Source organism: Anas acuta, chromosome 1 (assembly GCF_963932015.1).
Source record: "Anas acuta chromosome 1, bAnaAcu1.1, whole genome shotgun sequence".
NCBI lineage: Eukaryota > Metazoa > Chordata > Aves > Anseriformes > Anatidae > Anas > Anas acuta.
This window is the reverse complement of record NC_088979.1, coordinates 78,632,043-78,647,686: the sequence shown is the minus strand read 5'-3', so window position 1 is coordinate 78,647,686 and position 15,644 is coordinate 78,632,043. Positions and strand designations below refer to the sequence as shown.

General features: G+C 41.6%; 1 protein-coding gene across 1 annotated transcript in view; it reads right to left on the bottom strand.

Annotated features, from left to right (window-relative positions):
* Nucleotides 1-1,863: 1,863 nt before the first annotated feature.
* GRPR (gastrin releasing peptide receptor) overlaps nt 1,864-15,644 on the bottom strand; it is a 34,181-nt gene continuing 20,400 nt past the window's right edge. The window contains exons 3-4 of the mRNA XM_068683635.1: nt 14,661-15,012; nt 1,864-11,435 (exon numbers count right to left, since the gene is read on the bottom strand). Coding sequence (XP_068539736.1) covers nt 11,043-11,435; nt 14,661-15,012 — 745 coding nt within the window. The 3' untranslated portion in view covers nt 1,864-11,042. The remainder of the gene's footprint in view (nt 11,436-14,660; nt 15,013-15,644) is intronic.

Here is a 15,644-nt window from a genome sequence, read left to right as displayed (position 1 = left end):
GAGCCAGGGTAACCCTGGCTTTTTCACTAAAAATAATGCTGGCTTTTGCAAACTTCAGCCTTCCTCCTGGATTTCTCTATCACTTTTTTTTTTTTTTTTTAAATAGTTGTCTCCCTGCCCATTTCCCCAAGGACAGCAGTAACTTGGCCTGCTTTTCTCAATAAAACATCTCACATTGCTTGAAATGATCCAACCTGTCCTTCTATACAGTTTTCTTTGAAGCCTTATTTTCACATGGCGTCTAGAAGAAATATGCTAAGCAGTCAGTGCTTTGGGAAAGAGCTGACAAGGGGATATTGTACTGGGACTTTCCATCACCTTTGTGTGCTACATCCAGAGTGCTCACAGCCTGTCCTTCCTGATTGCTGATGCATAGGTAGCTCACCCATTGTAATGCTTGGATCCATATCTGCCCATACACACACACTAAGCATAAAGCAGGCAGGCCCTGCTCCAGAAAGCAAGCAGAAGATACCACATTTAATGAATAATGGTACATTATAGGGTCTCACAACAAGAGCGCTCTCCCTGTTGGTTCGGCTCTCCCTGTTAGCTGTGTGAGCAGCAAAGTGGCACAGGTTTGTGCAGGTAGACCTATGCTTTTAATGAGTTGCCCCTACACTCATTTATGTGGAGCTGAAAAAAGTCTTAAGTGCATTGATCATTGATTCAGGAGTCTTTTTAAGATTATTCTGTCATTACAGCCTTGGACTCAGAGAGGCTTGTTAATAAGATATAATAAACAAGATTAGATTGGACAAATAGGAAATGTTTCCTTCCCATAGTGAATATTTTATCTCCAACATTGGAAATGTTTCAGCTGAAATTTCTTAGTTGCTGACACACTACAACTCAGCTTCACTTAGTCATTCCTGCAGAAACTCGTTTTGGTTCTGTAAATGTTCTGTGTATTGGCAAGGCTTTGGAGAATGCCAACCTGGAATGCCACATTGGGCTCAAGAAACAGCAGTGGAAACACTTTTTTTTTTTTTTTAAAGTAAATATTTATTTCCTTCTACCAACACAATATGCTATATTTCCTTCTTCTGTGCAAGAGGATGTATTTGTAGATACTCCCCCTTAATTTGAACTTTTTAGCATTTTCAAAGATTTATTTGTGTGTGTGACTGTATAGTCATTTCTTATCCATTCTCTTCTTAGGTAAAAGCTGCACTCCCAACTTTCCTGGAATTTTAAAGTATTTAGAACAGTTCCTACTAATAAATTCAAACAGATAATAAAGAAAATAGCAATCTATCTAAATCACAGTCTATCTAAATCACAATAATTTCTGCTCTAACAGGATTAGAAGGCAGCTGAGGTTGCATAATACTTCGCAGGACTGTGCCTTACATTAAGGGGAAAGCATAAGGATCACTTCTAAATCATATTAATTAAACTCAATTGATTAAGTAGCCTGAAGGATCCTAAAATAACTCTCAGTAAAAATATCCTAGCCACATATTGAACAGCTCTGAATGAGAGTGCAGCTAATCCTACTAATATAAATGTATGGGAAAATAGGCTTCATTAGCACCACTGCCTGGTAAGAGACTCCTTTAAACCTGTGGCAGAAAACTTAATAAAAATCAATAATCTGAGGAGCTACAAGGTAGAGATTTCAAGATATTTTTTTAATTATATATTTTTTTAAAATTAATATATCAGTAAATACTGAAATCTGTGGCGGAAAACATTTTAACCTACAAAAAAAAAGTTTTATCAGCAGAGAGTCTGTAAGACCTCCCATACTGACAGAAATACCATGAACTGGTAATTAATGTTAGCAGTGGACACCATGCAACAGGAAAACAGTTCAAGCTTTATGTAATATTATTAATATTCTGTCAAATATGGAATGCAACATGAGAACCAATATAATTATGAATCAAAAAATGCCAAGGAGGAGAAACTGAAGTATGAAGGAGAGGGAGGCACTGGTCTGTTCTCCTTGGTGATACAGAGATGATGATAATGACAGGACGTAAGGGAACACCATAGAGCTGCGCTGGGGTCGGGAAAACTGGACATTGGGAAACGTTTCTTTGATGTGAGGGTGCTCACACACTGCAACAGGTTTCCTGGGGAGCTGGATGCTGCCCCGTGCCCGTCAGTGCTCAAGAGGCATTTGGGCAATGCCCTCAGTGATGTGCCCTAGCTGCTCTCAGCCCTGAAGTGCTCGGGCAGTTGGAAGAGATGGTCTTTGAAGGTCTCTTCCAACTGAACCATTCTGTTCTGTTCTGTTCTGTTCTGTTCTGTTCTGTTTTTTTTCTCTTCTATTCTGTTTCCTTCCTCCTGCAGCAAACATACACCTAAAGCCTGTGTCCAGCTCACGGTGTTTGCAGTAAAGATGGGGAGGATGTTAAAGGCTTGGTAGGACAGATTGATGCCTAAAACGCAATAAAGCCCAACAAGAACACAGTCTCCTTCAAGCTGAGTGCTGCAATTGATTCTTGGAGGGCCAAAGCTGTTGTGCAACAAATGTGCAAAGTGGTATGAAAGCAAAGACCACTCACTTTTTCTTTCTAATGAGACAGATGCAAAGGCCACTGATGTCAATGTAACACCAGTCAGCTTCCATAACTTGCCTCTGTATATTTTCTTTAATTAATCAACCCAGAGCAGCTGAGTTTCAAGGCCCAATGCTGTTAGGCACATTCAGTAATTGCAATGCAATTGCTCTGAGCCTTTTGTTTTCATAGGCAGTGCTTTCTTCAGTGTTCCACTGGCAGTGGCCTTCTGCAAGCCCTGCTCCATCCACAGCCCCTCACACAGCTGTGGCAGCAGAAATGGGAACACTGAAGATTTTGAACACCTCTGTCAAGTCCCTAGTGTCTGCAAATCTGTTGTCTGTGCAACATTGCCTGAAGGAGAAAACTGGACCTGGGATGAGGATGTCCAGTGGGTAAAGAGAATCCCTGTTGTCTTTTGTGATACCACCTTTGTCTTTGTCTGTTTGGCTGCTGGAAGATAACTCTTTCTAGTGTTTGTAAATTGACAAAAAAGCAAGTGAATAAACATGCTTACGAAGCTTGAGATGATTTCTAACTAGAAAGCAACAAAAGCCTTCTTATTTAATCTATCATGCTTTATTAGCTAGAAGTTTTGTGTAATTCAATATTTACCTTTTGATAGAGTGTTCAGTTTGAGTCCATATTTCAATAGAGGTCACTCATGCACATTTTTGAAAGCATGGTGTACAAAATTAAAAAAATATATCCAAAGGCAAAAAAAAACAACAATCAAATTAGAACACATGCTTTCACAGTTTGATTTCTTTCTTATAAATCCCCTTCTAAATGTTACTTCAAGGGAGCTGAAATGTTAGCCTTTATGCAAATTTTCATTCGATAAAGATTTTTTTTTTTTTCATACCAGATTATACAGCATCTGGAAAAGAGAAAGCAAAGCATGTTTCTAGTAAAATAAACTGCATTGCCTCTGTACACAGCAATTCAAGACATTTGTATTGTAGACAGATGGCTGAATGCACACAAACATTACTTTACAAAGAAATAAGTAATATTCAGAGGAGATATCAAAATTACACTTTATAAAATATGTACAGCCTTGTAGTTCATAACCAAGCTTTTCCACACATGCACTAGGAAAATGATGTGAAGTGGGCTCTGTCCTCAGCTGCCTTCAAAGTGAACTGCTGATAAAGCTGGTCTATAATATGCAACTGGTTCTCTGTGTCATAGATTTTACAAAAGCAAATACTGTGTGGTTTCTTAAAGATATTTTTTAAAGTGCATAACATGGTAACGGATCACCATGCTTCCTGAAGTGATTCTTGGCTTGTTCTAAACCGCCAGCAACTGGCCCTGAATGGACATCCAGAATAATTAGAAGCACACACTGATTTTTCCTCCAGGAGGAACCAAATGAATGAGAAATGCTTGCATGAAGTCCACCTGCTATTCATAGGGATCTGCTTCTTGAAAGAAAAATGGGTTCCCCTCTGATACTCCTAATCACTGAATGAGGGAAGTGTTTTACAGTAGTGGCATTTATTGTTGTTGGTGGTGTTTATTTGTTTGTATGCTTTTTTCCAACCTACACTCTATTCCTCAAATTGTACAGCACAGCTCACCTCTTCCCTTAAATGCAATACAGCACTGACAGGGAGAAATATACTTGATTTTTCCAAAGAGCACCACATTTCCTTTTGGACATCAATAAATTACATTGCTTACAGTTTGCCTCTTGGTAAATATCACATTAGTGTGTATTAGACTGATGGTCATGATTATCCATGTCTCTTGCTCTTCACCTTCAACCTGTGGCATAGATAACAAAAGTGTAAGTGCTGTAGGCATGAGATTGGCCAGATACTTTTTCTCAGTTTGCTATTATAGTCTCCTGAATGAGCCTATGGGAATAAAGGCATTCTTCTTAGTTTTCTTCCTGTTCAGTCCAATACACAAGTAACTACATGGCAGAGGGAAGACAGGCCACTGCTATTATTATGGTCTAACAAAATTTGTGCCGGGGTCTAAGGTCACACAAAGGATGACTGTGGCAGTAAGGGTGTATTCACAGCAGCTTTCCTCTGTCATGCCAGCAAGGAGCTGCACAACCCTAGAGCAAACGAGCAAAGGGCTGTGAACCACCTTCTGGAGGGGTCTTGTATGTGCCTCATTCAGGTGATTGATGATGAGGAGGAAAAGCCTCCTTCTTGTTAAACCATCTTAATGGCCTGTTTAATGTGGCATCAGGTGGTGGTGACAGGGCTGCAAGCAAGAACAGAAGGCTGCAAGGTGAGAACAGAAGAATGAAAATAACGTGTGCCCTTCTGCTGGTCAGCATGGAGGCAGGGCAGGCCAGCCTGGGCTGACTGCCACAGGAGATGTGCAGAAGGATTCATCGGGACAGACATCAGCCATTTAAAAATTAGGTAGATAGTCTATTTTGATCAACTAGAGCTGGTATGGGTGGTAAAGGTGAGAGATGGGGCACCATGTCTCATGAAAAGGGTTGTGTCCAAAACAAGAGGGATGATTGTCCACCTTCAGGAATGAATGGTGGAGAGGAGATGGTTGCTCACTGGGGCTGGGAGCCAGATTTTTCAGGGCAACAAGGAGGAGAGGCATCCCACACTGGTAACTGTGCTCAACTCTGTCGTTAACCTTCAGAGCCAGTAGGTCAGAGCCTGCTTTGGCTTGGTTTTAGGCTATTCATAAAACAAAGGTAGAAATGTCCTTATTATTTTCTTCTTCTTCCTTCTTCCATTTTCCCCCCTCCTCCCCCCCAAAAAAAAATGTTTTGGACCCTTTGGATGAGAAGTCTTGTCCAGCAGGCAGGTGCTTTAATCACTGCTCTCTGCCTCATAGTGCAGGGACTGGTGTCATATCCACCTCCCACTAACAGGAGGCTGCAGAGGAATGGTGGTGTGAACAGCAATAATACACTGTCTGACTCTGGAGCTAGAAGTGCTGGCACAAAGCCCAGGTTCATCTGTTTCAAAGCATCTTATTGGAAGGATGTAAGGGACTGACTTTTCTTGAAAACACGCAGTAGCACTTACTAAAACATGTTCAGCATAAGGCAGGCATTTTACCATGAAGTGTAATTAATTTACATTAAAACAGATTAAATCCTTTATTTCAAAAGAATTCTATGATCGGTTCTCTTTAATTCATATCTACTTATGGTGAAATAATCAAACTAATCACAGAAATTGTCTGAAGTAGCTATTTCCAGAAAAAAGCAATTAGGCACTTTTAAAATGAGTTTTGGATGTGATTTTAATATAAAATTAGATGTAGTCTTCATTGATAATCTTAGCAGAAAGCGGGGTGGTATTTAGTCTCTATTCTTAACAGATTTTACTATTGCAGTTATGGATTATGATGAAGTGAAAGGTAGGGACATAAATGCCAACCAGCAGAGGTGGACATCCCAAGGGGGGGGCTCTTTCCAAAGGTGACACTTACACCCCCTCTGTGGCATGACCTACACAGATGCCATAACTGGGTGAGGACTCTTGGGTTAAGTGTGAACCCATATCAAAGTCCACTGCTTTCAAGGTGCTGAGCCTTTCAAGGTGGCCCATACAAATAAAATTCATGTTTTCTAGGGAAACTGTTACAGAGAAGGAATAAGTTATTAGAGTTTTTGACCCAAGCCAACAGCACTTGGGATGCCTGAAGTTTGATTTGGAGATGAGCCTCTCTTTTCTGTGGTTCTGCAGGATGCTGTGCCCACAGCCTCATGCTCCTCCCGTGTAGCTGCTTACAGGCAGGACGAGCAGGGGTGAAACCCTGCCAGTTCGTTTGGGAAGAGAGATGGTCCGGGAAACAAGGAGGTCTTCCCAGAATAGATATATGGGAACCCAGATGGTGCAGGCCACTGGCTTAGGGACAACAGTCTTTTTCAGATCTGTGCTTGTGAGCTGTACCACCCTTGTGCAAGAAATGCTGTGAATAAGGGAGGGCTGCTGCAAGAACAGCTCATCCAGCTCACCATCCGCTGCAGAGAGCTGCCTGCAGGATGGCTGAGCTCTCTTGTGACTGTAGCTACCCAAGCTAAAATGCATTTTACTGCCCTACTGCCTATTCTATGATCGTAAATGAATATCAATTTATAGATGGCCCAAATCGGTTGTTTCTTTACATGCATGCTTTTAAAAGATAGCAGCATGTATAAACCTGCTGTCATAGAAAAAAAAAAAAAAAGGGCTAAAGATAGCATAAATATTTCAGTAAACATGCAGAAAGCTATCAGGTTTGAATAAAGTCATCTAAATATTCCTTTGCCTCCTGCCTTCTTTCTCTTGGAAATGGAGATATGGTGATATATGAGATCTCTACCGATTTATTGAGGAATGATACAGGCCCATCAACTGCTGTGATTTCCCAGGATGGAGAGGGTAAGCTGCCCTCTTATCATTGTGGTGCCTAGCACTAACAATGAGCTGCACAGTTAACATTCAGGGGATTGCTTACTGCTCAGATAAGCTGCACTGAACTTCTCGCCTTTAAAGAAGGCTGAAAGACTGTTTTTGTTCCCCAACTGAATACACACAGATGGTTTTCTGCTGTAAGAATAAAAAAATGTATTTTGTCAGAAAAAATGAGTAAGAAGGTATATTATTTCTGCCAGATCATGCATAAAAATGCAATCTTTCTGTTTTGCAACTAAAACGTTCATTAAATACAAATCAAATTAATTAGGGGAATCAGGATCACACATATGTTTTCTTGTTAGGTAAATAGAGGATTTTCAAGTTATTTTTTGTTTGTTTAACACAAAGAAATATTCATTATCTTATACAACATTTGGTGTCTTTTTTCGACCTGAAATAAATATTTGTGTTCAACAATACAACCCTTCTTTTCCATCATTTTTCTTCTTACAACTACTGTTACCATGCAGCAGAATCACATGCATTTGGTTTTTCATACTTAAACATTTCCTAAAAGGCAATATGTGGAAACACAGCAACACAAATACTCTTTTGTAGGCAGAGCTGGAGGACTCTGAAACCTTTACTTGGTGTCAGTCTTAGAAAATTTCTGTTCTTTTTCATTCTTTGTTTCTAATCTCTTTGATTCTTTGCAGTGATTTTCAAAACTGATGAGAAAACATTTTTAACCAAAACGGTGCTTAATAATCCTAAAGCAGGAACAGCTGAAAGCTGTGATTTATTCACTGCTTTCATCTCCCACTATCTTCAGTGGGAGCAAAGGGAATTCAGGAATTTCAGAAAATTCAATTTCCTAATGAAGAACAATGTTTTGTCCTTTTGCCCTATTTAATCTGTCCTGAGAAAGCAGGGACAGAACTCAAGATGTCCCTGTTAAACATTAGTTTCATATTTCACACTGATTCATCTAATGGCAGCTACATGTATTTAATAACCCCGCGGCACTTCTGACCCAGGATGAAAGCACTGCATCCTCATAGTAGAAAGTAGCACTCCCCACTGTGTGACATGTAGCAGCCTGACCCAGGGGCCACTTGTCCCCCACCCACATGCTGCAGAATTTTGGGAAAACTGGTATTCAGAGCCTTTTAATGCAGCATTTCCTAACCGATGTGGTCCCCAGGCTTTTCCCTATCCTAAACCAGAGCATATCCAAGGAGCGGGCAGCATCTGAGTTCATGTCTCTGCAGTCGCTTGCCAGGCAGGGACTTTATCTTTGTGCTCTTTGAAAATGTATTGAGCGCAAGCAATGCTGCAGACAACGCTCCAGGTTCAAAGAATTGGCACTGCAGGTGTGCCAGCAAACGTTGAAATAGCTCTAGATAAGGAGTTGGACTGTTGCACCAGAATAAAGTACATCATGTTTTTGAAACCAAGGTAATGAGACAAGAAGCAAGAGGCAGAAAACTAATTACAGCTACAACTAATGCAGTGATGTGCTAGGATATTTCTGAAAACTTTCTTGGGTTCTCTTTTCCCTGACCTCAACTGCTGCATCGAGTGTTTTAATTATTTTAACACAGGGAATGAAATAGGAATAATTCCAGGCTCAGATTTGCTCTTTTTGAGGTATTAAAAAAACAAATGCAAGTTTGTGAAATACATTCAAAAAAACTATTTTTTTTTTTAACCATGAACTTTTTTTACTTTTTTTTTTTTTTTTTTTTCACAAAAGCACCAAATTTTCTTAAAGATATTAAATTGGGACTGAAGTGGGATTTGAATAAAATAAAGAATTTCATTGAAAATATTTACTCTAGTTTTCCACTGAAAAGGCTTGCCCCATATTGCTGAAAACTCAAAGAAGTTGAAGGCATTTTAGGTTTCAATTGAAGTTTTACATTTTACATGGAGCTGCCTCTAAAGATTTTCCTATGAGCTCTGAAAATAAATGGAGAAAAAAAAAAAAAAAAGGAATAGTGAGGAAATGAAGCAATGGTGTGGCTGTGACACATGCGAACACCTGCAGCTGCATTGTTGGAAAGCACTTTCCAAATGAGAGCCAAAACCCCCTCTTTCCTGTCCTCAGGGGGGTCACTAACTTTGTTAAGAAGAAAAGGGTGAAACCCACAGAACTTGTTTAATTCCATGGTGCCGCATCTTCATAATTCTGCTGTGCTCAAAACAGCGTAGCCATATTCAGTGCAGCCCTGAGGGAGCTACAGCCAGTGCTCTTTTCCCCATGTTTACAATTTGTTCACATCAGTGCTGTGTTTTCCCCTTTCCCTCAGAAACATGAATTCAGAAATTATTGAATTCTCTTGTAGAGCAACAGTGATCTGTTGTTCATTACCAGTCAGGCCACACAAGGCAGCACAGTCACTGCGGCTGTGGGTGAAATGTGCAATTCCTGCTTGCTTTCCATGAGACACTTACATGGCTGAAGGAAATATTTAGTGTAAAAAAGTCTCAAGCAAGATATATTCTTCTCATTTTGAAATACCGTGAACAGCTCAAAACCCAAACAAACTTTCTGAAGTGATCACAGACCAGGCTGATCAACAGGAGCTTCATGTTACAGCTCAGGGAAAGCACCATCCTGATGAAATGGCAGCAACTGAGGCCTCAGACAGCCCAGTGAATTGCAATTAACACCACTGCTACACAGTTGGACAAGAAAGAGAGTGGACTCAGCTGGAAAATGACCCCACTGTGTTAATTTTTCAGGCAAGGAGATCCTCACCTGGGGGGAACTACTCTCTGAGCCTGCAGCCCCTGCAGACAGTAGGTCCTGCCAGCATCCCTGGGCACCTATGGATGCCAGGCTGAGTGCGATTATGCTGCACACCTTTTTGACATTCACCCAGCAAGCCTAACACAAAGTTTTACTAGCTTTCATTTTTCTTTTGCCATGCTAAGAAACAGGATCATCCTCACAGAGGACAAGGGCCATTAAAAACTCAATATTCCACTGCAGGGATTGGTTTATGGCCTCATTTGTTGCAGCTTGCTTTATCAGGTGTGCAGCCTCATTGCCTGTCCTATACGTCCACACGCTTCAAGAGCTTGTTATCTGCAGGACATGGTGCTCGTGTTTCCAGGACAGCTGGTGCCTGGCACAAGATCTGCTCTGGAGTGAACATTACAGGGGGCCTGCCTCACCAGGCTGCCAACCAGCCTTGTCACTCAGTCTCCACAGATTTCTGTGAAGATAGAAGGAAAAAACTGTAGGCCAGAGACCGGACCTTGCATTGCTGATGGCTTGTACTGCATAACTGGTGAGTTTCACAAAGCACTACTGCATGAAAGTGGCTGCTCTTCATTTTCTGTTAGATAATCTACCCCTAGCCAGACCCGACTAAACTTCTGTGGTACTCCGTAGGTGATGAAACACATTCGCTATCTCCCACCTTGAAGACAGGAATAGCAAAGTAGTAACATTTGGAAAATGCCCTTCTGTCTCCTCCATAACATGGCAAAAGCTCACACATTTGAAAACTGTAAACATATTCCAACTCACATTTATTTACATTACTGCTTTCACATTGACGTAGTGCAAGATACTGCTCATTTATTTCAGATGGGGCCACCAACATACCCCAGTAAACTCTTGATATTTTTTATACCATGAATTAATACTGTACTCCGAACTTTAATAAATACTTGAAAAGTCTGTAAATGACCTACACTGAACTCCTTTGCAAAAGTATTTACCTTATTTAAATGGATTTATTTTGGTGTCAAAAATATTAGCCATGAACTGCTGGATGCAACTGTTCTAATGAATTTTGTGCACTTGGTGTAGTCTTTATCATTGCTGTAAGTCTGTCTGAGTTTGGGATTGAGCAGAAAGTGACGAAGAACTGGCGGAGCCAAACTAGACTTGATCTTAAAACGCTCACTTCATGCTCGTTAAAAGCAGTGGGTCTTGAAGCAATGCAGGCCACCCCAGGGAACTCCTGCGGGCAGGTGCTAAATGACCTGCCGATCCAGACATGCCGCAGTCTGGGATGAAATGTTGGATGCTTCCAGCTCCTCTGAGTTCATTCTCAGAGCGCATCAGATTTCCTCACACACACGTGTGCATGCATGTGTGCTACTCAGCATCCCCACAGAGCAGAACCAAGCAGCTGCACTAGGTACATAGTGCAGTGGTCCTCAGCTGCTTGCTTTAGACATAGCCTTCATGGCAGATGTGGTTGCCATTGATAAGGCTGAAGGTGGCCAGGGAGTGGTTGGTGCTCTTGAGGGAGGTCATTCGGGTGGTGCTCCTGGCCATGCTCTGGGACCGGATGAGGAGGCGAGCTCTGCAGCAGAACAGCTGGTTGTTGAACTGTTTCCGAAAGCTCTTGCTGAGCAGGTAGAGAGCAAATGGGTTGACGCAAGAGTTAGTGAATGCCAGAATCCGAGCACAGATGCTGGCGATGAAGTGCAGCACTGAGGTGTCCACCTCTGAGTAGTGGTAGGACCGGTATAAATAGATGATGTGAGTGGGGAGCCAGCAGAAGGCAAAGAGGCACACAAAGACCAGTACTGTTCTGGCCAGGCGCTTACGGGATTCAATCTGGAAGAAGAAAGAGAAATGCAGGTTAGCAGATATCCCTAGCTTGGACCTACAGCTAACTGTTTTTCCCAGTGCTGCACCTTAGGGTGCACATGACACCTGCACAAGTTACCCATATATAACATACAATGCTATGTAATATATAGAAAAAAATATTAATAAATATTAATATTAATTATGGAGTAAGGGTCTGGGATATTTCACAGAGCCCAGAGGCAGGACTTTCTGCCTTGGGGCCATGTGGTATATGTACACAAATGTGCTGCCAAGAGTTTACAGCCCTTGGAGACCAAACACAGTGCTCAGACTGAAGGAGCTGGAGAAGTCCAGAGAGGAGATTTTGTGCCTACAGAAACACCAAGGCAGCAGCACAGTGGACCCTTCAGCTGAAGGAGCTGGGGTCACAAGGAGCAGGTGGCTATAGGGGGTGACCAGGTGGATGACCAAACACCTCTCAGCACAGCTGTATCTACCCGAGGGGAAGGTGCTATGATGTCAACTAGCTCGCGGTATAACCTTCACACAAACAAGCCACACTTTTGTTTTCCTTACATGTACAGGCTTGGAGTCAACCCAAAGTATTGCTCAACTGAGGGGAACTGAGGTAACCCATGCCTTATCTTATGTCCACCAGTGCTGCACACTAAGATAACACCACTGAAAAACACGTGTTTCTTCCTAATGAAGACAAGATCTATGACGGAGGTCACACAAAACTGAGGAGGAATGGAGTTGCCCAGAAAGACCTGCTGAAATGCTCTGCTCCCTGGGTTATACTGCACAGCAAGTATAACATTGCTGCTTTTTCAGGGATCATAGTATTTTCCTGGCTGGTAATTTCTGCACCTCTTCCCAATATAGAGTATATTCTGCCACCTGCTTGCTCTCTGTATCTGAGAATGACCTGAATAGCCTGAAACTTTCCCCATCCCTGGCTACACTGCCCTTGTTCCAGTGCTGGTGCTGCAGCAGTGCATGGCCAGGTTTTCAGCCACCTCCTCATCCTCACTTTCTGAGCTACACAGAAACTTCTGAGCTAGATTAGAAACTGAGCAGCTGACACGGGCTGTTTTTTCCTCAGGGCAGCTGAGAGGAGGGAGTATGCAGGAGAGACCTGATGTGCACATTTGGACTTTATTTGGTGCCCCTTTAATGGCACCAACTGAAAACTAGCTATTGAGCTTAGAAAGAACTGACATGTACCAGATGATAATGTCTCCAGGGAGCGGTCTGAAAATTAAATCCTTCGAGAAAGGGCTCTCCATGGCTAAACCATATATTCTTTTTAAATGTATCCTTAATTTGATACAGGGCTATTGAGGCCACATCTGCACTATAAAGAAAGGAAGCAACGCAATAAAGAAATCAATACCAGTTATCTCAGATGGAGACCTATAGCTCCTGAATGCACAGCAGGACAGGAATGATAGAGTGATGGTGCTAGACTGTAGCCTGGACTTTTTTTTCCTTTAGAGCACTATCCCCAAAACCAAAGGGGGAAAGGACTGCTTTTACAACTCACTTTATTGCCGCTAATCAAAACAGTCACTGGATCTGCAAAAAAAATGGCTTGCAGTGGAAAAAGATTTATACATATTCAGAAGAGAAAAATGGTAAAGATTTCAGGGACAGCACATCACTTAATGGGTGGAAAACATAACTTTCCATCCCAGTTTTTTAACTTAGTACCAGAAGGCTACAAGAGATGATTGTGTTATGTCAACCTAAGGTGGAGATGTCAACTTGGTGCAATTATACAGACGCTTGTTCAGCTGAAGAATGGCTTGTGTCAGTTTAGCTTAGGTTGAAGAACCTCTCAGTTGAAAGGAAGGGGATCTGTCAAGGGAAATAAGTTGTTTAGGAAGAAGTTACCTTGCTGTCGCTTTCTTACTGAGACAAGCCCAAGGCTTAGATGCATCCCAATTTAAGCAGTGACCAGAAACACTCAGCTGCACATGAAGGATTTGGACTTACCCCTGGAGATAACTTTTTCTCCCTGGTGGCTTACAAAAAGAGCAGCCAAGAGTGAACAGTCTGCAGTTGAAAGCCTGGAATTAGGTTGGACAAATCCTGATTAAAGCCCCCAGCTAGGTGCATGGCCTGCACATTTTCAGCCACACATTTTCAACCAGAGCATAAGACTCAATTGCAATATGTCCCAATTGAGCCAGCCTGGCTGTGAGTTCTGTGGTAGCACAGCTCAGGGAATTTTATTTTATATACATATATATATATACACATGAGTGATAGTAACAGAGATATCTCTGCTTTTGAGGATCCATAGGGGAGGTTAAGAGTCTGCATTGGTCCAGAGTAAATGTCCTACATATGTAAATCAAATCAGTCTTAAGGTGAAACTTGAGGGTATGACTTATTGGACCAGAAGAAGATTGACCAATCTGGTCTACTAGAGGGCAGATAACAAGTGGGCAGGCTGTTTTGTGCAACACCACTCCCCTCTGCAGACCGTAGAAAAAGAGTCATTGATATATGGAGAATAAATGAAGGGTTTCAGGGAAAGAAGATAGGTCTCTACTTTTCTCCTAAGACTTCAGCCTGGATGGCACCACTGCAAAGATTACACCATCCACAAGATATATAACTTCAGTGCATCCATTAGGAGGCCTCACTGTCCTGCTCTGTCCTCCTTCCTGGGGACCCTGTGAACAGCACTGTTCTCCTCCTGTCTCCACTCCCCTAGTCTCTCTCCAGCCTGTACTGGTTTCTCTGCATGGCACAGCACCAGCAGATGACACCCCATTTTCATGTCTCCATGCTGAGGACTGAATTAGAGTTGGTTTTTTCCTTCTGCATGAGGAGGGACTGCTTTGTGAGGCAAGACATTATCCAAGGTTCTCTCTGATAAAGGAACATTGATAAGTTTTGATTTTTTGCCATGCCACCCCTCAGCTTTGATCTCACAACACCATGCTCATCTCTGCCCCATCTCCTGCATCCTAGTCAATACCTTCCCAGGCTCTGGCCTGAGTTTCCTGCTGTGTTTGTTGTGGTAATCACCCTGTCAGAGTCTCCAGAGTTAGAAACATGAGATGTCTTTAATGTTGTGCCACAGCTTGTGTCAACCACTGCAATTCTTTTAGCCCACGGTCTAATAAAATTAGCACAACAGATGCAGTCTGCCATCATATCATTTTCCCTGTATGAGTCCTCTTTGCTATTAGATTCATCAGGAATGTGGATTTTTGAAGAAAGCCAATTCTGTACCTGTTTTCTCACGTGTAAGTTTCCTTCCACGGGAATGTTGTAAGCACTCCGGATCAAATTCTTAGCAATGAAATAATAATATACTGATATGACAGATAGAGGAATGATATAAAAGATCAGAAATGATGCCATTGAGTGGATTTTTGGATGCAGCCCATCAGAATGTGGGTAAGGAGCACAGCTGATGAAGGTTTTGTTAGTCCCTTTGTCATGGAAAGGGTGTAAATCTGAAAACACTGCTTCAGGGATGGCAAGCAGCATGGAGACAATCCAGATGATAGCAGCTCTCACACAGATCTTCATCAGCGCATGGGACGCTTGGATCTCCATTGGTCTTACTATAGCTTTATACCTAAAGAAAAAATGAATAAATAAAATAAGAAAGAAAAAATAAATAATTTATTGACCATAGCACTGGTCATTTATAAAATTCAGGAACCATATTATTGCTTATTCCTCACAGACCCCTTCCATTTAAAAACAAACAAACAAACAAACAAAATATCCTATTTTACTCGATTGATTTTTTTTCCTGCTATTTTAAATTTTACCATTTTCAAAAGATTTCTCATTTTAAACCAGAGACACCTGTTATGAATCCATTCAGTTTCATGTGTATTGATTCTGAGTTAATTTAGTTTGTAACTGACCCAAAGAAGCACAGTGCTGCCTGACATTAATATGTATGTGTCCAAATAGCATTAAGATAGGAAGCACAGTCACAGACTTCTCTTCAAAGGCATACAACAGTTTACACCCCATTGAAAAATACTGTTGAAAGAACCTGAGTGGATTACTGAATTTGCAGATTTTGTAGCACATTTCCCTTTTGAGCTGTGAGTGTGCTTACCTTCTGGAAGCAAAATCTGATGCTTTCTCAATCTATAAAGAGTGTTGCCCATTTAAATTGCTGCTTGGTGCTGTAGATGGCAATAGTCCATTGTCCAGAACTAAATGCTCCCAGGCTAATTAGCCAGAGATGCT